The sequence below is a fragment of the Camarhynchus parvulus genome, chromosome 5 (genome assembly GCF_901933205.1).
Source record: "Camarhynchus parvulus chromosome 5, STF_HiC, whole genome shotgun sequence".
Taxonomy (NCBI): domain Eukaryota; kingdom Metazoa; phylum Chordata; class Aves; order Passeriformes; family Thraupidae; genus Camarhynchus; species Camarhynchus parvulus.
Window position 1 is genome coordinate 53,884,561 of NC_044575.1, and position 22,226 is coordinate 53,906,786.

The 22,226-nt window shown below is 43.6% G+C and overlaps 1 protein-coding gene across 2 annotated transcripts in view; it reads right to left on the minus strand.

Annotated features, from left to right (window-relative positions):
- Window positions 1–9,455: 9,455 nt before the first annotated feature.
- NUDT14 (nudix hydrolase 14) overlaps window positions 9,456–22,226 on the minus strand; it is a 60,910-nt gene continuing 48,139 nt past the window's right edge. For both annotated transcript variants that reach the window (XM_030949953.1, XM_030949954.1), the window contains exons 4-5: window positions 21,889–22,126; window positions 9,456–11,501 (exon numbers count right to left, since the gene is read on the minus strand). In XM_030949953.1, coding sequence (XP_030805813.1) covers window positions 11,261–11,501; window positions 21,889–22,126 — 479 coding nt within the window. In that variant the 3' untranslated portion in view covers window positions 9,456–11,260. The remainder of the gene's footprint in view (window positions 11,502–21,888; window positions 22,127–22,226) is intronic.

The window sequence follows — 22,226 nt, forward strand, 5'->3', positions numbered from 1 at the left end:
ACCAGAAAAAGTCCTGTAGGGAGCTCAGAGACAGGTACAGCTCTGGAGGGAGGGAAGAGTGGTTTCTCTTCACATTTCTATCCCTATGCCCTTTTTCTGGTAGAGTCTGTGGTCAGAAGGCCTGCAAATGCAGTAAGTGCTCATTTTACTCAATAGCAGATCTGGATTTTGATGTTGACAGTTCTTAGTAAGCTGTTGCATCTGGAGCTGTGCCAAAACAATCAAGGCAAAGAAAAGCCATTCTATCTTTCTGTGTAGGGTAAGTCAACAGAGATCCTTCTCTGGAAACAACAGAGCTGTATTTATTTGCATCCAACCTGGTTTAGCCCTGATTTGGCAAATAAAACCATGTAATTTCCATCAGCGAGCAGCTGAAAATTCCCCTCTGCTTTCAGAGGCTTTTTGAAGTGGGGATGCCTCATATTTCTTAGAAAATTGATGAAACCTGAAAGATTAAACCACAATTCTCTATCATTACAGCGCGGGAGGTAATGATAGAGAAGGTGGCACAGAGGTGATCACACCTCTTTAGGAGGTGGCACAGAAAGGTTATGTATAGTCTGAGGTGATCAGAAATGCCACCATGGTCGGTAAGGTCACACACTTGCTGCAGCAGAGGTGTGGGGACAAGTCTGCACCTGACTGAGGCTCCTCAGGTTGATGCCACTGAACCCATGGCTCTGTCTGTGCTGGGCTGGGGGGATTCACCAGCCCCATGGCTGCCCCATGGGGCACCTCCATCTCGAGGAGCCACCCTGGCATATTCTTCACTGTGAGAGTGGTGAGGCATTGGCACAGGCTGCCAAGAAATCCCTGGATGCCACATTCCTGTAAGTGTTGTAGGCCAGGTTGGACAGGGCTGGGAGCAGCCTGATCTAGTGGAAGGTGTCCCTGTCCATGGCAGGGGGGTTGGAACTGTATGATCATGAAGGTCCCTTCCAACACAAACCATTCTAGGATTCTATGATGATATGAGGGTGGAGGAAAGGTTTTTATGCTGGATACTTCTGGAGTTATGATCCTTTCTGGGGCCTTCAGGGGTGGGGGGTGCTCTGTTTATTCTGTGGCACAAGTTCATCTTCTTCTGTAATAGTTTTCATCAGTGCTGAAAAGAAGCTTTTCAATGAATTAAGAGCAAAACTATTCCCTTAGACAGGTACCAACACACAACTCACTGGGGAAAAAACCTTCCTGAGAAAGACCTTCATTTAGCTGTGTGGCAGAAAAGCTCCCACTGATGGCTGTGAGCAAAATTAAGAGCTTTTGGCTCATGCATCTATAATTAGACTGAGCAGAAGGCAAAATATTCCATTATGACAACTTCAGAGTTGAAAGAAATAGGTCTGAGCAGATGTTGATTTGCAGGATAAACAAATTAATTCAATTCAATTTAGCCCCCTCGACAGTAACAGTCCTTTGTTCCTCGATTTAAAGTGTCAAATACAGGGCTCATGCTGTACACATGACAAAAAACACATGCCAGGACAGGCACATAAATCTGAAAATAGAAAATATATCCAGTATCCTTGAGGTCTGCTGTATTTCCATATCATCCCTTAACCTTCAGGACCTTGGCTGTTACCCAGGGCTGGTGTTCCACAAACACACACTTGATTTACAAAGCCTTCACAGCTTGCCAGTGGAAGGATTGCCTTTGATACAGGGACCTCTAAGATTACAGGGCTGCATTAGGTCGATCATTAGGTTGGAGATTGAGCCTCCCAGTCTCCAGATTTTCTGGTGAAAACAATGTCCTTTGTAAAAGGCTGTTTGGTGGCTTGATGATGGGAGGGAGTCAAATGGACACGAGCATGGGGTTGGTGCTGAGTCCCTCCCTGCACATCCATCTGTCCTCACCTGGGAGGGCACAATCCTTTGCAACAGGACCTTCCTTGAAGCTCTGGAAAAGCCCAAGCTCATAAAAGGTGTCAGTGCAAATTGCTTGAGAATAAGTGTGGCTGGAGACAAACAAGCAAACAAACAAACAAACAAGGGATCCCTCCTGGAGTCAAATGCTCTTTCTGAAAAGCTGAGCTGGGGTTTAAAGGGCTTTACTTCCTCCAGAGGTCTTGGAGAGGTCTGGGGCTTCTCTGACTTCCAAGTTTAGACTGAGACATAATTCAGCCCTTTTAATAACTGAAAGGCATTGAGTCTTCTTAGTCCAAAGGAGCAGATAAGCAGCTTTCTGAGTACTCAAACTCAGGTTGGTTTTATAGCATTAGTGCAATACTCTGTCTATGCTTAATAATGTGGTTTGTATCAGTGGAATGTCAATGTACACATAGGTTTAGAACAATTGTCTAATATTTTTATTGTCTGGCATTCACTTTTCTGAAATTTTAGAAGGATTCATTTGATCTAGATCTGCATACAAATGGCTGGTGGGAGGGCTGAGCACTGCATAATGACCTGGAATATTGTTGAGCTGCTCTGTACTGGATGCTGCTGCATGGGATCTGACATCTCCAGGTGGCACAAAGAGGCAGGCACTGCTCCTTGTACCTCAGAATGACCCAGCTGGCCCAAAACTGGTTAAAGGGAAGGAAACAGTTCCTAACCTGCACAGATGGCTCCTGTTAACTCCCCTGTGTCACTCCTATGGCTCAGTCTGGAGTTTCATGGCAGTGTGTGATATTTGCTGGCAAAACAAGAGGGGCTATGAAGCTGCCCCAAGCTGCCTTTGATTGCTGTCCTGCAGACAAGGTGTTTGGTTTTGTTTTGAACTACAGTAGGATGGATATTTGCAGCTGGAGCATGGCTGTAGCAGTAGGATATGTCAAAATATTCATTGACATACTCATGTCAATGAATAATGTCAATGAATATTCATCAGACTACTGCCCCAACAGCCTTGTGGGCTTTCCCCAAGCACTGAAGGCTTCCTCATGCCATGGAAGTCTTGGCTGGAGATGGGTCCTGAGCCCCCTGAAACATTTAGAGTGGTCCTGCCTAGCTCCAGATTCCCCTGCTCCCAGGGGAATCTTGAAGAGACAACCAAACTCTTATTACACATAAAATATCTAAATATAGTACCTGAGAGAAAAAAGTCCCTCTTTTTTGTATCAAGTGTAAATGCTCTGTGTAAATTCTGCAGTGCTCTATGCACATCCTGGATGGGCTTTATGAAGCCAGTGAGGCAAAACCAGTCCTGGGAGCACCAGCTCTGCAATGCCAAACCACCACTCTCAGCTCCAACCCTCTCCCATCTTGTCCAGAGACAGGACCTTACAGAACAACGTGTTTTGTAAGCAAACAACCTCACAAAAATTAGTAATTTTGTTAAATGTCAGCCTAGTTGCATTTCATTTTTCCATCTCTCTGCTTGCCAGGCAGCCCAGGGTGGGTGCTCAGGTACAGATGACAGAAGAAACACTGGGAGAAATTCATCATCCTGTGAGTGGCAGAGCTCATGGTCCAGCTCTGTGGGATGCTTGTGCTGCAACTCCATGGGCTTGCCCTCTGCAGTGGCATTGTTAAACTCATCCTGGAGCAACCATCCCATCCAAGAGATGGAGGTGCCGTGGTGAGCAGTAGTCAGAGCCCCTGCACTCACAGGCAGGTTGCATAAGCCTTGTTTCTCTGGAAAAGCAGCTAAAAATAGCCAGGGGAGATGTGCCACGGGCTGCAGGCTGCTGCTGCCAGGTTTGTTTTATATTGCAGCAGCTCTGGGACTCAGTCCCAGGCTATGCACCGTGCCTGGAGCCAGGGTTTGGGAAGGGAGGGCTGGGGCTGGGCTGCCGTGAGCCAGCACCCCACAGCTGGGCTGGGGCCACAGGAGGTGCCCTGTGCTCTGCCCTCGGAGCCACAGTCCTCACTGGGAGCCTGCCCAGCTCCTGGGGACCCCCAGTCCCTGCCCCACACCCAGAGCTGCTCGGGAGGATCCTTAACGAGGAGGAGGGAGGCGGGCTCAGTTTCTTTATCCCTTGTAAGAAGGTTTGCACTATAAGGTGATACCTTTCTCCAGAGCAGCCTGGTCAAGTGGAAATCAACACTAGCTAAGTAAATGCTGATCATCCTGCTTAGAGACTTGAATTAAAAAGCTTTGCCAATCAGCCTTGATTGATAGAAAAAGGACAGGGCATTAGAATTAGTCATGGGGCTTTAGAAGGCAAGACATTCACTTCAATCTTTTTGTTTCCCCATTTATAAACCAGGAACAGACCTGTATCATTAACAGCAGGATATTTACACATTGCTTTTGCCACTGAGAAAAAACAGATTGATATATTAGAGTCCACCTAGGAGCTAAATCCTGTGCCAGAGAGAGCTGCTGCTCTGCTGTGATCAATAAGCCTGTTAGCCTTCACTCAGTGCCTTGGCTCCCAGAGAGCCCCTGCAATCAGATCTGATTATGGTGATGTATTGGTGTGATTTTGACTGTGCTCGTCTGAGAGGCTGGGATCAGGTTGTGTGGAAGAGCAATAAAACAAATTAGAAATAGCAGTAAAAAAATTACCCTGAACAAAGACATTAGTGGTTAAACAAAGCCATTTGGAAAAAATGTAAATTTGGAAGATGTAGCAGATGAGAACATTGGGTACAAAGCTGATACCTGGCTTGGCCATGTCCTGCTCCAGCTCTGGGCAGCCCAAAATGATGCTGCTGCAGAAAGGACATTCTCCACTCTTACAAATTCAGCTGGTCGGGGATGTAAAGGGTTGTGGCTGCTTTGGGGGTCAGCCTGAAGCTGTGCAATTTTCATACACACCCTGCACCAGCCTAACCCTGTTCCCTTTTTTCCCTGGCAGCCTGTTGCAAACCCTCTCCCTGCTCTTTACAGATACTGCATAAATACCAGACAAACGGCTGCTCACTCCAGCAAATGGGGTTTTCTGAAGCACTTCCATGACTAAGCATAAACCTTGAATGTGATCTTGGCTGCTTTGTCCTGATGCTACCCCAGCCACGATAGGAAGAGACAGGACAGATCCTGATGCCATTCCCAAAGGCCAAGGAGATTTGCTGTGGATGTTGAAGGTCCCAGCTCTGTGGCTGCATTCAGGCCCTGCAGGCTCGGGGCTCCCTGTGCTGCTGACACCCTGCTAAACTGCCACAGTAGGAACAACCAGGCTGCAAACCTGTCCCGGGGCTCCCACATGATTGATGGCAGGAGAGCAGTGGGGCTGGCAAGTGGATGAGCAGCTGATGGATTGCTGTAACTCAAGCCTCTGCATCCCTGCTGCAGCTCCAGGGTCAGCAGCACTCGGGCAGTGGCACAAACCCAGCCAGGCCAGCGAGCTGCCACTGAGAGCCTGCTGAGGCTGGGAATCTGTGGAGCAACAAAGCCCAGGTTCTGCCTCTGGGGAGACCCATGGCGGGTGCTGAAGTCCTGCCAAAGTCCCTTGCTTTAACAGTGACTAGAAAAGGGGTGCTGGAGAAAGTGTGGCATGGACTTGTGACAGCTCTGGTTTTGTTTCCCAGATTTTACTGCAAAAGCAGGACCTCCAAACGCCAGGGTGGGAGCGGGGGAGCGTGAAGGACCGAAGGAGGAGGTTACAGAAGGAGCTGTGGGTTATCGCTGCTGCGAGCGCATTCCTGCAGGGCCGGGTGGGCCCCTCGCACAAACCCCGCCGAGCTGTTTGCACAGCGCCCGCCGCTCGTCCCAAGAACATTTCTTAAATTGTTTCTAGCACTCTCAAGAGCGTGATTGTGCCTTGAACAGTTATTTTAGCGATTGCTGCACGAGCAAGTGTTTCCCCAACACCCCCTCCCCACGAAACGGGGCAGGACTCCGGAGGGACCCACACGCTGGGCAAGAGATGGAGGCACCTTCCATTCACCAACCACGGCCAGACACGTTGGAAAACAGATTGCTGACCCTGGACCCAAAGCCTGTCCCTATCCCCAGGCCCAGGAGAGCTGCAGGGGACCAGCAGGCTGGAGCACAGCGATTCTCACTGCCCCGGCCCTGCCCCAGCCTCCAGGGTGGTTTTGGAGGTGGTGGCTGGGCTGTGCCACAGACAGAGCACAGGGCACAGGGAACAGGGCACAGGGAACAGGGCACAGAGCACAAAGCACAGGGCACAGCACCATCCGTGCCCACTGTCACCTGCTGAGAACTTTGGAAAGGGCTGGGGGGGCCAGTGCTGTGCCAGACACCCCAAAGCACTGGGGCAAGGCTCATCAGATGTTTCCCTGGCACCTAGAGCCAGGTGAGATACCCTTCTGGACTTATTGTCAGGGAATTAACAAACTGACCTGTTGGGGTTTTTTTTGAATTTCCCAAGTCCCTCTCCACAAGTCCCAGAGTCCCAGGAAGCAGGGTTAAATCCAGACTGTGGATGATGGACATGCACAGGATGGCATCATTTGGAGGGGTCAGTCTCTCACATGGGTGGCTTCAACCCCAGGGGCTTCCCACACACAGCAGCATTTTGCTGTCATAAAAGGATCAAATCATGCTTTTCTCACTGTTGAAGACTCTACCCATCAACCCATACCCTGAGAACTGACACACAGGTGGGCACAGGAGAAGCCCAGGGATTTCTCTGTTAACGAGGCTGGGGCACAAGGGCCACTGTTAATGATGATGGCTGACAGACATTCCCACATTGCCCATTGCCAGCCCCTTTTCCTCATAACCAAGGGTCCAAAAGGGGTTTCTCTGAGCATCACTGCTTTGAATGTTTTATTACAGGCTGAAGCCAGTACAGGATATTGAGCACTTCAGCAGCAGAGCAATACAAGCCGTGGTTGGCAGGGTTTAATATGGATCTGATTGTATTTCCAATTACGAGAAATGCACTGAAGCCAGTCCTGAGGCAGCCAGAGAGCTCCAAGCACCACAAATCTGGGCCATTTAACTGCTATGAATTCTTCCTCTCTTCCCTCATGATTCATCTCAGGAGCATTTGAGTCCTTGTAAAAATGCATTGCCAATTAAAATGTGAGAGTGGCTCTGAAGGATTAGACAAATTGAGAAGTATCCTTTGCAGCAGGGTGGGATTTGAGCATCCCCTTGTTTTGTTTGTATCAAGCAAAATCCTGCATGACCTAGTGGGAATGAAAATTCCTGCTGAAAAGCTACTCTAAAGTCTGTGGCATCCTTCCTTTAATGAAAGTCAAGTCTGGACTGGGGCTGAGGTCTCTTAATGCTATGATGTGTGAGATGCAGCATCCCAAAGCAAAGCAAGCAAACCCCTTTTTGGAGAGACTGAGCCCAAACAGGGGCTTGACTGCAAATCATTGGTACCTGATGCCAGAGTCACTGGGCAGCATCCCTGGGGCTGCAGAAACAGGAACCTGCTGTATCACAGAATCACTGTCTTGGGAGAGACCTTAAAGATCATCTGATTCCAACCCCCCTGCCATGGGGAGGGGAAATTCTCATAACTGGAAATAAAATCATGTCCCCTGCCGTGGGCAGGGACACCTCCCATGTGAGCAGGTCGCTCTCATCCCCTGTCCCTGCTCAGGCAGCAGCACTGCCCTGCCTGTTACCTCCACCAGGCACAGCCACCAAGACAGGAGCTGCAAATCCCTCCTGTGTGCACAGGCTTCTCTCTGATCCCCCTGAAGCCTCTACAAGCTTCAGGCGGTGGCTCCCAGCAGCTTCAAACAAGCGCATTAATCTGTGACAGCCTCCCCGGCAGAGCGCGGGGAGGGAGCGCAGCAGGGGCGGCCCAGACAGACTTTTATGGCCACAAAGGCCACGTCGCACCTGCTGACGGTTGTGAACAGACTTGCAGACAGCACCAGGTGTGCCATTGCAACAGATTGCACAACTGGGTGTGCCTTTCATCTATGTATAGAGCCCCGGCCAGGGGATGGAGCGTGCTCGGCAATTCTCCTAATTTAGCAAAAATCCTATTTGTCCAGCGGGTCGGCACGTGTATTTCAGGAGCAATTATCTTGCTTGTCCTTGGCCTGGCCCCGGGCCGGGCCCTGCGGGGAGCCGGGAGCGCTCCTTTTCTGGCCGGGGGGTGGGATGGAGATCAGGGAGGGGGAAAAGAGAGCGGGCGGCGGGAGCATCCCCGCATTCCCCGGGGAATCCCGCACCCCACGGGGCGATTCAGCTCGCTTGTTCACACTGACAGCCTTTTAGAGAAGGCGTTTTAATCCCATCTCTGCTCGTGAGAGCTGGGAGCAGCTCAGGGCTTGCAGCCACTTTACAAATAGGGTCAAAAAAAGCAGTACCAGACCAGATCCATGGACTTGCAAGGTGCTGGTGCCTTCTCTTTGCCACCTAACACTGAGCCCGACAGCGACACTGCATTGAAGATTTTATCATTCCAGGCTTCATTAGAAGTCTGAGTCATAACTTCGGGTTCATTAGATTATTTCTGCATCTCAAAGTCACATCGTAAAGACAGCAGAGATTCTAAGACTTGTGTTATAAATGTGGACCACTCAATTGTACTCAATAAAAGACGCTGATCTCATGGGGATGGTGGGATGAGATCAGCTCAGAGTTCTGCAGGCTGGAGCCAGTATTCATTAGCAGCAAACGGGGACCCTGCTTTATGCTAGCTGTCCACCCTCCATGGATGTATGTGTGGTGGCTCGTCCAAAGGATACATCTAAAACGCAGATGTGATTGTGAGATTCCATTAGAAGAACTTTCTCCCTGCCTGGCTTGGCCAATGTATATTGGATTTGCTCTAATTAGGATCTTTGAAATGAACCCAGATGAGTGAAATGAGATCTGAATTGTTCTGGTTTTATTTTTATAAATATGAATCATCTACTGTATTGAAAAAAATACCCCAACAAGGCCAAGCCCTTTGTCCCACATTTTCAAACCTTCATAATGGCATAAAAATTCTCCCACCAAAATTGACATGGAAAAAGTAAGAGGTGGAAGACACATTTATATTTAATATTGCAGATTCAAACTCCAGATCCCCCATTGCTTCATGCACAGCTTTCAGTATACTGCCGTTTCTGTGGAAAATTCCCAAAATGTGGAAGAAAATGGAAGTAATCCCATGACTGTTTTGTGTGTTTGAGAATTGCAGAATGCAGGGATGGTGAGGCAGAGCACAGCGATGGAGTCCAGCATCCCTTGGGGTGTAAAGGCTTCAGAGCACTGCAGCCCCCAGGAGTTTGTGGGTGTGTGCCCAGTAGAGCCCTGGAGGAGCAGACTGGGAGGGGGGACAATGCTTCTTGTCTGGCTGCCTGCATCATGGAGGAGTGCTGAGGGAATGCCCAGCTCATGCCACTGCCCTCCCTCACCGTTACCCACGAGTAACAACTGCCTAAACACTGGAGCCTGTAGGCTGTGTTGGTGAGGTCAGCTCAGAGCAAGCAGAGCACTGATGCCACCCTGCCACCCCTGTGGCTTCCTCCCCACACCCCTCCACACTGCCACATGTCCCCCTCTTCCCACAGGGTGACCTCCAGCTCTCACCCCACCCCTGAGAAGCAGCAGGACCTGGGGCCAGGTTTTGGCAAGCCTGGCACTGCCTCAGGGAGGTTTGGTACATTAAGAGGCATAGTCACAGCACCTTGGAGGGCAAAATATTTTATTTTTCCCAATTTCTGCATTATACAGAAAAAAGACCTTTGACATGTATGCACACAAGCTGCTCTGTGGCCAGTAATTTTGGTGGAATCAAACAGAAACTTTGGTTACTACAGCTTGGAATAAAAGGCATTATTTATTCTATGGACTGTAGTAATTCATAAAGGCCTCAGCAGCCATCAGGACACAATGTACTAGACAGAGCAGTGGAGACCCCACCTTGAAACACCTTCCAATGTAAATACATCAGACAGACAGAATTTATTTGCTTCTCACAATAACTCAGCCTTTGACTCACCATGGACCAGGCCCAGCTCAACACAGCTGTGTCTGAACTTCCACAGATAGCCTGACTGCACAGGCAGAGGCTGCTCCTTCTTCAGTGGCTTTCCAAGGACCTTTCCTCCCTATCAGGAGGAGAACCAGCAAGCAGCAATTCAAAAAGCTCTTTTTAAAAAAAACCTTTTTTATTTATACACCTATTGAGATAAGCAGTGATTTAAAATCAGCCACTGGACACCATCAGACACCTCTGCTGCATTTATTTCAGCTGTTAAGTTCAAGTTTGCATATTTGCAGTTCTGTTCTAAACACACTTAGCACCTCAGTACTCCTGGAGGCATTTATAATGTGGGCATGTTGATTAAGTCAGTGAATAACATAACCCAGTATATAATTAAATTGCCAGACTTCATTCTGTTTCATTCATGCTCTTAACAGTTTCACATGACAAACAGTCCACATCCAAACTACACTGATAGAACAAGTACTATATGTTCTAATTAGACCACTTTATTAAATCAAATTAAATCAAATTATTAAATCAAGACGTTGATTTAAAAAGCCATTCCTCAGGACGTCTGTGCAGGTTGCACAGGCTTTCATGTAAACTGCACAAATCATGATAAAATCACAATAAAGCACTTCCAATAATTAGATTCCAAGAAGTGTTATCTGAGGGGTAAGTCCCATTCCTCCCATTTGGGTGGTAAGGAAATTGAGACCACAGCAAGCCTCAGAGCAATCCCTTGTGTTAATCACCTCATCATCAAATTAAAAGAATTCGGCCTCTCTGGTCCCGCTCTAGGGGACAAAGTTTGATCTGACTTATCAACTACTGCCCATAAAGCAAACAAAGAAGCATGTGTTCCAGCAGAAGCCCCCATCCTTCACCCCTCCATCACCATCAGTGCTGCCCAGCATTGTGATGGGAACAAACAGGAGCACATCATCTTACAGCTGCTGCATTGTCCAAGTGACACGTCAGCAGGAATTACAGACCTGGTTGCCTATGAAACAAAGGTTTGCATGTTCAGAAATGCAAAGGCCTCCTCTGCACAGGAGCCATACACACAGAGAAAGCTGCTCCCTCAGGAACCTTGTTAAGGTATCTGTGACTATTAAGGTTTGCTGCTTTCTTTAAAAAAATATCAAAACTGACAATGAATACACAGTTGCTATTATGTAGACACGGTGAGAGGCTCCTGAGGCAGCTGTGCTGAGGGCTTGGGCAACTCCTCAAAACAGTGCTGTGAGAAAGGAGATCTGGACACATTCACTTAACCTTTGCACAAAAATCAACATTTGCCTCTCCAAGGCAAATCCTGGCCCCAGTGATTCCAGTTAGTATTTTGCTAATAATGGAAACTGTGTGAAGATTTTAATTCAGATTATACTTCTAAGTTTATTTAAAGAAAAATTTGTCCTGTGAGAAGTTGAGTTGATTGAGGCAGGCAAATTTGCAGCTTTCTGCAGGCACAGCACCAGCAGAAAAGCTTTCCTTAAAATCATGGTGCTTTACTTTTTGGGTAGTTTAGGTGCTATGTTGTTGTGGAACCACATGAAGCTGAAGATGACGCCCATTGTCTTCGGGAAAGTCTCATCATAAGCAAACTTCATGGATTCTCCTAAAGGTATTTCCACAACTTCAATCAGCTCTCCTTCTTCAGGCTGGCCACCTCCTCCACTGGTTCTCATCTGGTCGTTTACTTCTGCATAAAACAAAGTCTGCCTAGAACCTGTCACACCAACTCCAGACCTGCAAAAAAGCAGAGAGGAAACTCTGGTTTAACTAGAAAGAAGGCATCAAGGAGCTGGGAATGCAAACCTGGGTCCTTCACGTGTGAGACACAATTACTGAGACAGAAATTGATTGCAACTTTCAAGCAGAAATACCAACAGCTTTGAATACAGTTCCATATAAAATAGATCCACCTTCAAATGTATTATTTGGAAATATGTGATTTTGGGATAAAATAAAAAAGGAAAAAAAATATTGTATTGGTGAACTGTTGTCCTACACACACTGAAGTCAACAGAAGTTCTTCCAGCTGACCTCAGGGAGAGCAAACTGCAGGATGACTCACAGAGATGCACAAAAACCAGCAAGAAGCTCCCCAGTCTGTCTGTGTGCTGTCGTGCTACATTTGTTTGCTTGTTTTTACACAAATATTTAGATTTTTTACTCTTAAGAGGATTATGTCCATTCACAGCTGGAGTCCTCCACTCGAGGACTGGATAGGTAAAGAAGGGAAAGGCAGTCTGAGAGTCTCTCTCTATCCTTCCTGAACTTTAGCCTTGACCCAAATGGACCACTGTAAGCACGCACATGTCCAAAGTAATTCTGTCTCCCTGCTAAATTTGCTTCAGTGGATTTAGTTGAGGATATTTTAGATTATGTAGTCTTTCTTCAGCTAGACTGCTTGCTGTGTATTATACTTCTTATTTGTTAATCCTCTATTTCCTTAGGACTATTTAATTTAGGTATTATTAAATAAGGGATAAGTAGATAATCCACTCATTTAGTCCTTCCAAGAAAATATTCACATTGTAATTGCAATTTCTTCATTTCACATGATTACAAGCGACTTTTCACACTAAATCTGGATCCAAAGTTCACTGAAACTATGAATGAGGCATTAGGGCAAGATGAAAAATTAGCTTCCATATTATTACACATACAGAGGATTCTCAGATTTGTAGCAGTGTTACGATCTTAAGAGCATATATCCAGATTTACCCAACCATTAGTCAACTAAATCTTTCAGTTAATCCAGCACACATCACACCCCAAAGCAGGAATTAAACATTTGTCTCTCAGTTTTCTAAGAACACTGGCAATTATTTTGTTTGAGGAATTAACAGTGACTAGAGAAGTTGGTTTCTAATAGTGACTATTGGTTTCTTACATCAATACACACTTTTAAAAAATATTGAATAGGGAGTGAATCAGTGAATTCTTTTCCTAAAATTACTTCTGATGCATTCTGTGACTTTGGACAAGATGTGTCACCCCTCCAGGATCATTCCTGTACATCTGTGTAAAGAAACTTGACCATCTTTGGCATTTTCAGGAACTCTGAAGGTTGATATTGAACCTCTTTCATTCTGTGCTCATAATTTTATTCCAGTGTTAGGACTGGGGTTTTTGATTCATGTTTTAACCAACTGTAAAATTTGCAATACAAAGAATGCAGTTTGCTGGTTGCCACAGGTTCCATGAAAAACACAGTACTGTGCATAATATATTTAATGTCCTGTTATTTTTTTTTATAATGAGTATCAAGTCTGACACCTTCCTCTGGGTGCCCCACCTGGAGAATGGAAATTATCCTAACTTGAGTATTTCCATGTACACTTGATATTATATAAAGGTTATATACAAACCCAGCAAATTTATATAAGAAGTACTCTACAAGAACATTCTGGCTTGATTATTTACAGCATAATCTCCTTCTATAGCACCTGTGACCATTTCCTTATGAAATAGCTACAGCTGTGAAATCATTTCACTTTCCACACATCTTTTCTCTAAAGTAAAGGAAAACCAATTTCCAAGGTGCTACACTGCAAGACTCAGCTCTTGCTACCACAGCTCAAATAGCAGGACTGATTTCCATATGGTGTAATTTCTTTGTACTTATTCACGATACTCCCTAGTTATGAACTAAATATATCAAGAGTGGCTACTACACTTAACATACTTGAAAAGATGAAAGTCCTGGACATCAAGGTCCTTCCTTTGTTATGATGCCCAAAGTTATGGTATTTCTTCACATCTATTGGCATATAATTAACCACAGAAATAAACAAAAAATTCTAACAATGCATATTCAAAGGAGGACATACCCACATGGTCATTCCTTCTTACTTGATTACCTAACTTTCTCTTCTCTGCTGCAACTTTGCCACAAGGTATTAGCTAAAAAGTAATAAAAACTTCCAAGTGAGCTATAAATAAAATTAAAGAATGCTGGTATTAATCCTCATTACATTCTGTTCTACTCTTTCTTCCCCAAACCAGCAAGTCTAACATTTCTAAGCCTACCTAGAATTCCTTCACTATTGAGATGGTGACTTTGCAGACTGTTGCAGGATGTTATTTATAAACATATTCACTGCTTTAATTTGTTGTCTAGTCTCCCTCAAGGGAGTTGACAGTTCCTCCCAATTTGATGATACTAAACTGGGAGGAGGTGTTGAGTCCTTCAAGGGCAGAGAGGCCCTGCAGAGAGACCTCAATGAATTAAGAGAGGAGCAATCACCACCCATATGGAGTTCAACAAGGGCACGTGTTGGATTCTGCCTTCAACATCCTCACGAGGTGCAGCAGAGGGACAGACAGCCATCTCCTCACCCCTGTGGCAGCGATAGGAACCAAGGAAACAGCACAAAGCTGAGTCAGGAGAGGTTTAGGTTGGATATTAGAGAAAGGTTCTTCACCCAGAGAGTGTTTGGGCACTGGAAAGGCTCCCCCAGGGCAGTGGTCACAGCACCAAGGCTGACAGAGCTCAAGAAGCCTTTGGACAAGGCTCTCAGGCACAGGGTGTGACCCTTGGAGTGTCCTGTGCACAGTCAGGAGCTGCACCCAATGATCCTCGTGGGTGCCTTCCAACTCAGTATATTCCATTAGTCTCTGATTCTAAAAGACCATTTCAGTTGTTTCAGAAAGAAGTTGAAAGATCTAGAAATATACTCTTTTTTCTTAAAAGAGGCAAATATCTTACCTTTTTTCACTTGCTGTTTCCTTCTCTAAATGCTCTGGTTTACACTGCCAGTTGATCATTTTTGCATAGATCCACATGGACTGCCCTTCACTAAATTAAATATTCTCCAGTATTGCTTACTGCTGTCTTTCACAACATTTCCAGACTGCTAATGTATCTTGCTTGTCCTTAGAAAATTGCACAAAAATCAATGCTATTCACATTTTATCTGTCTTAGTACCTTTGGCTCTTATAGAAATCAAAAGTTAGGTTTGTTGCTTTGAAGCTTTTCAGGTAGAAGTAATAAAGTGATTTTCCATAGAACCTTGCAAAAACATTGTACATTTCAGTGATTTTGGGCACTGGAAGAGAGCAGAGAGGGAGGAAGTGGGTCTGACTGGTGAATAGGCTACAGGAAAAATTATGTTTGCAGTGTGCTTGCAGGTTTATCTGTCACTGGGAATCTTCTCTGCTTTTGCACAATGACCTGCACTTTCTGAGTATGCTGCTTAAGGAATTTTGATGTGCATTTAATCCTGTTTATACTCCTCTTTCTGCTACAATCTTCTTCTGTCCCACATCTGTGACGTACACTTTTCCTCACCCCAGTATTCCCCACTACAAATAAAACACTTTTGCCATGGTCTGAAATGAGTCACCTATTAACAGATTACAGCTATATTCATTAGCTTTGCATCTGTGGAAATCACAGGGGTCAGCACACCCGAACTGCAAGTGATGAGTTTCAGCCTGGGAAAGCCACCTTGCAGATAAAGGTGCCTTCCTGGGACAAGAGAGGCCTGGCTGGGGGAGGGTGGGCAGGTCTGAACCCAGCACCAGCCCATGGTGAGACTTCAGGCTTCACTGTCAGTCCAGGGTTTAGCACCAAACCCAGCAGGTCATGGCTCACACTGACCCAGACCTACTAAGCCTGGCTTGACCTCAGCTGGCTGTTCCAGCTGTATTCTGATGTGTCTGCACAGGGCTTGATTTATTTGCCACTGCGGGACAAAGGCAAATGATCTACACAAAACACAGCTCGGTTTTCTTTGCCTCTTCATCCTGAGGATTGGTTTCCTCTGAGGAGCTGATGGTCGTTCCAATTAACAGCTCCAGGGCTCACAAATATCCTTGTCAAGTCATTAGGGCTTAAGCTCACAAGCCCTGTAATTTCAACAGAGAGATTTTAAACCCCAAAAGTCTATTAGCACTGAACTTTCTGCATTGCTTCAGACAGTTAGAAACCTCCATTACCTTTGACAACAGCAAGTCTAGGAATGTAAGCATGTCAAAGTAAGGATACCAAAGTTGTATGGTTTTTATCACAATAGTAACTTATATATAAAAGTTGAACACATCAAAACAAGATTGTGTGCTGCCTTCCCATATTTCATTTTGAATAAAACACTCAAACAGTGAGCTTAAATCATGCTATGGCTTTTAAAGCCCTGGGCAACACACTTTCAGGCAATGCCACACCAGAGGAGGAACTTCTGCAGAATGACTGCGAAGCACTTCTCCCCTCCTGCCCAGGGTGGGATGGGCTGGCAGCACGAGGCTGTAATTACAGTATTTCCATCTACTTCCTCCTCAGACCAGGGGAAACACAGGAGGCAGATTGTCACTCCAATCTGTTTTTGAAACACAGCAATATCAGCTACCACAAAGCCTTTGTTTAACTGTTCCCTTTTATCAAATGCACGAGGAAATACACAGTGCTCGAAATCCAGCTCACAAAATGGGACTTTTCACTTGTCCTAAGTTCATGAGCATAAAGATACAGTACATACATTTTTTATCAGAAGTGGGAAACAGTATCTTATGGCGTAAAAAAAAAGGTTTAGTAGTGTCTGAAGCCACAAGTGAGACTGAGTTTGCCAACAGTCCATGAGGTTCTTTCTTCACAATAAGTATGCTTATGTGTGCATGTCCACACACAAACACATTGGTAACTGGGGCCAAAATTCAAAGCTTTGGTTCAGATTAGCTTTGCCTTTTTCTTATGTCTGGGTGCTCACCTATTGCAACCAATTGTCTAATTCATAAGTATGATGTTTGTAAATATTACACTTTTAATTTGAAGAAAAAAGCATGTATGAGAATATAAACAGTATTTATACTCTTCTCCTCTGCTACAACATGGGGAACAAACAAATTGATTTATCCTTGTGAAGACATTACTTTAGTTCAGATTTCTGACAGACAGCAATTAAAAGCTAAATTTCTTGTAATGTGTTAATATTAAACAAATACAAAATCTATACACAATCAACATTCTTATCGACATAGAAATTTATCTTTTATTTTGGTTTTAACCTTACATAGTTAATGTCCAAATTCCTCAAAGCAATATATCTTTTTCTAAGACATAAGCCATCTGGATGCAAAATTTGGGTATAGAGTGAATACATAATTCATGTTTACAAATAAATGTGACACAAATCTCTGTTATTTATGCTTAAATCAAGATCCACTTAGGCATGCAACATGTAAACTGATGATCAGTGACATGCAGCTCCTATTGTCACTTCTTAGGGCCTTTGTACAGTTCTGACATTATGAGCGGCAGGTGCAGGAAAAAAGCACAGAGGTAATTAACATAAAATTATATTACATTATTCCATCACCCAACAGGTGTACTAGCAGGTGATCTTTCTAATTATAATGCACTCTAAGATTTTCAATGCTATTATTCTTTCTACATAAAAACCTGTGAATACAAACAATTTTTACCTCATTGCACAGAGGCTAAAAGCCATGGCACAGTAATTGGAACATCTAATATAAATTCTCTGAATGCTCTTCTTGTACACTTTGGGAAAAAAATCAAATGTAGGAAGATTAAAGTGAGTACCTATTTTAATATAGTCAGTCCTTTAAACTAATCCATCTGGTTTCTTTGCTGTGGGGCTGAGAACCTACAGCTCCTATTGTATCCAGGTCAAAGCCAAGAGTTTTTTTACAGCCTCTGGGAGAAAATAAAGATGTATTGAAGGGAAAAGGAAGTTGAACCAGAAGATCTGGTTCAATTCTACCCTGATGTTCTGAGGTGTTACTGAAGTCCAATTAATTTTATAAATATTCTTCAGGACAACCAACATTTTCCAGAACTAAAAGAAAATACTTTGCAATAGCAACAATAACATCAACGACAACAACAACAACTTAATTCCCTGTCCTTGTCTTGTAAGGAAACATGTCTCAAGGCAGATAGCTGGAAGTATTTCAACCTAAGAAACTAACTCCCAGCACATGGGATTCAATCAGAAAACTGCTGGGATGCCATGACAGAAAGAAAAATTGTAATATCTGGTACATGAGTAAGTCCAAAGTAAGACATTCACTTAAAAAATTTTCTATTTGTGAAAAAAAACCCCAAACATTAAGCGAATCTCACAGATTTCTTTTAGAGCTTTTAAGAATGTTGAATTTAACTTCAACCTTCATGAACTCTCAGTGTATAATTATACTACAATAGGATTAGCTTCATTTTGTTATTTTATTATTGAATCAGGTAATTCCTTTACATCCCTACATCAACCACCTATGCTATTTTTGACTGATGCCATACATACAACTGACAAGAACTCAAGACATCAGCAGCCACCAAAACTTCCTGAAGTCTCCAAAAGTGAATTAGCTGCTGCCATAATTTAAACCAACCTTTTTGCAATACCAAAATGAAGTTACTGGATGCCAAGCACAAAAGTGGAAATTTGTGATGATACTAAACTCACCACACAGGCTGCAAACAATACAGATTCTTTTCAGAATGATTCCTCCTCTGTCTACACAGCAACATGAACCATCTGCATTTCAATTCACCTCCTGTCTGGCAATTTTCTATAATAGGAACAGGTATTTCTGATTTTTGAAGTGTGATTCCTCTGTCCTCCTCCAGTCAAGTTCCTCTAAATATGTTTGTGTTTCTTGTTATCTGCCCCCAGCCCAGCCTCCCTCACTCACCCACACCATACTGTCCTCCTGCTGCTGGAACAATTTGTTCCAAAGACTCTTACTGAAATGGCCTAAATTCCCCAACTCCTGGCTTCTTTCCTGATTCCTCATTGACTCCACAGCTCCTCTGTGGATCATTCAAGGTAATTAAGTCTGAGATCTGCTTAATTCACTGTCTGACTTCCATGTGATGAGTATTAAGTCACTGGAGCTTTGACAGAGCTTAATCAGGGGTCCAGTGGGTTACCTGCATGTGTATGAATTACCTGTGGCAGTACTGGGCCCACACTTTCCAGCTTAGCTGAGAAGCACTAAAAAAAAATCCCCCAAAACCACTGCTACAGGCCCTGATAATAAATGAGGAAAATCCCTGCTATCTTCAGATTACCCCTAACCTCTAGTTATAGAACAGAGAACAGAGCAAAGTCAAATACAATCTAAGTACTTTCCTCATTTCTTTACAGAGAATTCTTCTCTACCACAATGAATGTACTTCAGTTCTCTGCCTATGATTTTTCTCTGCTTTGTTCCTTCATCTCTTCTTCTTCTTTTTTCCACTCAAGGTTTTAATTTTCAATTCTTCCCCATAGTCTAAGTTCTCCCTATGGATTGTCCATGCTCCATCTTTCCTAATCCATTAGGCACAGAAATGTATTGACTCCCCTAGCCAAAACCACTTCTCCCTTTACATTTGATGTGTCTTTGGCTCTTCCTGCCCTTCTGTCAGGTCTAACTCAAATCCTGCTTTTATTCCAGGCAGACAATTTCCTTCTGATGCCCATGATTCCAGAAAGGGGTGCCATTAGGAATACAACTCCCTGCTTTCAGATCAAAGGCTGAGACGACACAGAATATGGACAGGAGGTGAATGACAATGCAGAATCATGGAATATTCTGAGTTGGAAGGGACCCACAAGGATCATCAGGTTCAAATCCTAGGTTTGAGACAGGGGAGGCATTGTGGAAGATAAATTACATCAGTAATGTAATGCCTCTGCAAAAAAGGCAAACAACAAACTCCAGTGTATAAAGAATGATCTGTGAGACTAGGGGAGATAATGCTTCCACTCTACCCAGGAAAGCTCCCACTAAAGAACTCTGCTTCACTTTGGGCACTAAATTTTTAAGAAATGTGCAGACCAGATGGAGAGAAGGCAGAGGATAGCAGAAGGAATGATCAGATATCTAGAAAATATGATCTGAAGAGAAAGACTAAATCAACTAAAATAGTTTTGCACAGGCAAAAATAAAATAAAGGGAACATGCTTGAACAAGGAGGTGAAAGGGGCAGAAGTACTTCATGTCCACTGGGGACAGAGTAGTAAGTGTCAATGTTGAAGTAAAGAAAGGGAAATTTAGGCAAGACATGAAGGGAAAGTTGCTTGTGGTACAGACAGACAGGACACTTCAGACAGAATGCCAAAACCCTCCAAGAGAGGCCACAGAATGGTCAGATTTGAGAGAAAGCACAGATGCACATTTGTCACAACTGGTGCCAGCCCAGCTGAGGCTGATCTTTGGAAGAGGAGCCATCTAGAAAGAGCCCCCAAAACTCTGACCTGAGGCACTGGATCAATAAATAATGCAGAGCAGCTATTACACAGATTGCTGGGATGGGAGATAAGAGTACAAGTGCAGGATGCATTGCAATTGTAATGGCATGCATATGCATTAATGCAATGCTTTATGCCTGTGCTTTGTATTGACAGTCACAGCATGAAACAGCAGCAAAAACCACTTGGAAAAACCTGCTGCACTTAGAAAAAGCCCAGGAATTCTTATATGTAGTGTAGCCATTACAGAAAAAATGTCCTTAGGAGACCATAAATGAACTGATTACTTCCTTTCTTTGCATCAAATCCTCAAGGATCAGAAAGATGCCAATCCTTGGCTGGAGGAAAACAGGACACTCCTAATAGGAATACCAAAATATTTGGAATAAAATCATAAAATTAGAGCACGGGAAATCACACAAAAAAACCTGTGAAATACATTCTTTGGGGCTTCAACCTTTCATATTAATTTAAAAATGTAAAAATTATACTGGCCCTTCTGACTTCAGCATGGATCTCCATGGGCAGAAAGCTGTGTTCACATGGACAGTGGAGGATTATGAGCTCTTTGCAAAGGTCTCAACAAAGAAAACCCCAATTGTATACACACTTCACAAGTCAGTGCAATTAAAAAAAAAGCAACTGGATGAACAACCACCTGTAACATATAAAGACATTTATCAACACCAAAACACAGAGAGTTTTAGGCAGATATAAATCATTAATATTGAGTCAAACTTCTGCACTAAATCTCCAACCTTCTACAGGAATTGTATTGTACTTTTCCTCCTTTGCATTTGTATGCACATACATACATACACATACATATGTATATATCTGCATGCAGCAGCCTGTCAGTGTCACCCAACCTGTGAAATTCTATAGACAGCTTTTGCTCATAAATCTGGAAGACACTTTTTCTTTCAGCAGAACAAACCCTTAATCTGGTTTCAATGAGTTGTAAAAGACAGCTCCTGTGATTCACCCCCTCCCCTCAACAGAAGCACTGCTTGTTAATCCAGCAGGAAATAACATTTGCCAGGATTGACAGCTGTGGATTTGTATTCAATTCCCAAATTAAAAACCAATGACAGTGTCTAGTTCAATGGAGTTGTCAAGTAAAATAAAGAAAGTATAAAACCTGCTGCTTTCTCTGTAAAATACAAACATACATACATTTTGGATAACAATACTAAAAGCTGGGAATGAGATATAATAGGATTAAAGCTGTGTGCAAAGTTTCTCTTTGTTTTTTTTTCACCAGCAACTCACATTTTGTATTTTTCCACTTACATATTAATTTTCCCTTTATTCCTAATAAATGTTTTAAAACATGTTAAAAACAATTTCAATAACTATTTGTAACCCTGCAAAAATAAAATGCAATAATTTTGACAGTCAGATCTGCAAAATCTTCATATATAACAATAATTATTGTCCAATTCAAAGAAGCTTTAATTACAGACCAAATATTATGAAGAGATCTAATACCACAGGTTCTCTGCTTCTGCAAAATCATGTTAAAGGTTAATCAGAGAGCATCGTGGGCAGTTTCTATTGTTAATCTGAATAATAAGAATCAGAGATGGAAAACACCCAGTATAGTAAAGATGGGCTGTTTTCTAGTGCTGTAATAAACTATGAAGAGCCCAATGCAACTTCTTCCTGTTCTAATAGTCTTTGAAATAAGTCACAATGGTATGATTCTTCCTGGGAATTCAATCTCATAATTATCATATTGATTATATATTTCTAATTCCTTACATTTCTGTAAATACTCCTCTCACTTGCAAAAAATTACACCTTTCTTGTACCTTCACAAGAAAGGTCCACGTTCCTCCAACACTCTGCTTAAACAAGGCAAGAGGGAACACTCAGGCCACTTCAGCAGTCTGTGAAATGCTGGATGTTGTAACTTGCTGCTATTTACCTGTAAGAAGTGATCCTCCTGAGGTCTGCAATGGAAACACGATAGCCACACTCTTCCAAAACTTCCTCACAAGCAATTTCTTCTAAAGAAAGGCCTGGCTTGTCCACAATGCCAGCACAGAGTTCATAGGTCACTCCAACCACAGCAGGTAAGGGATTTTCAAGGGAAGGGAAGCTCTCCTTATCCTGATTCTCAAAGACTTGAGGCTGATGCCTTTCTATTTCACACATGTAAACAGCTTAAAAAAACCCCAAAAGAGAAAAGAAAAAGAAACAAGGGGCATTATGTTAGTCTCTTCATATTAAATATAAAACAGGGTGGCAGACAAATTTTGCCTG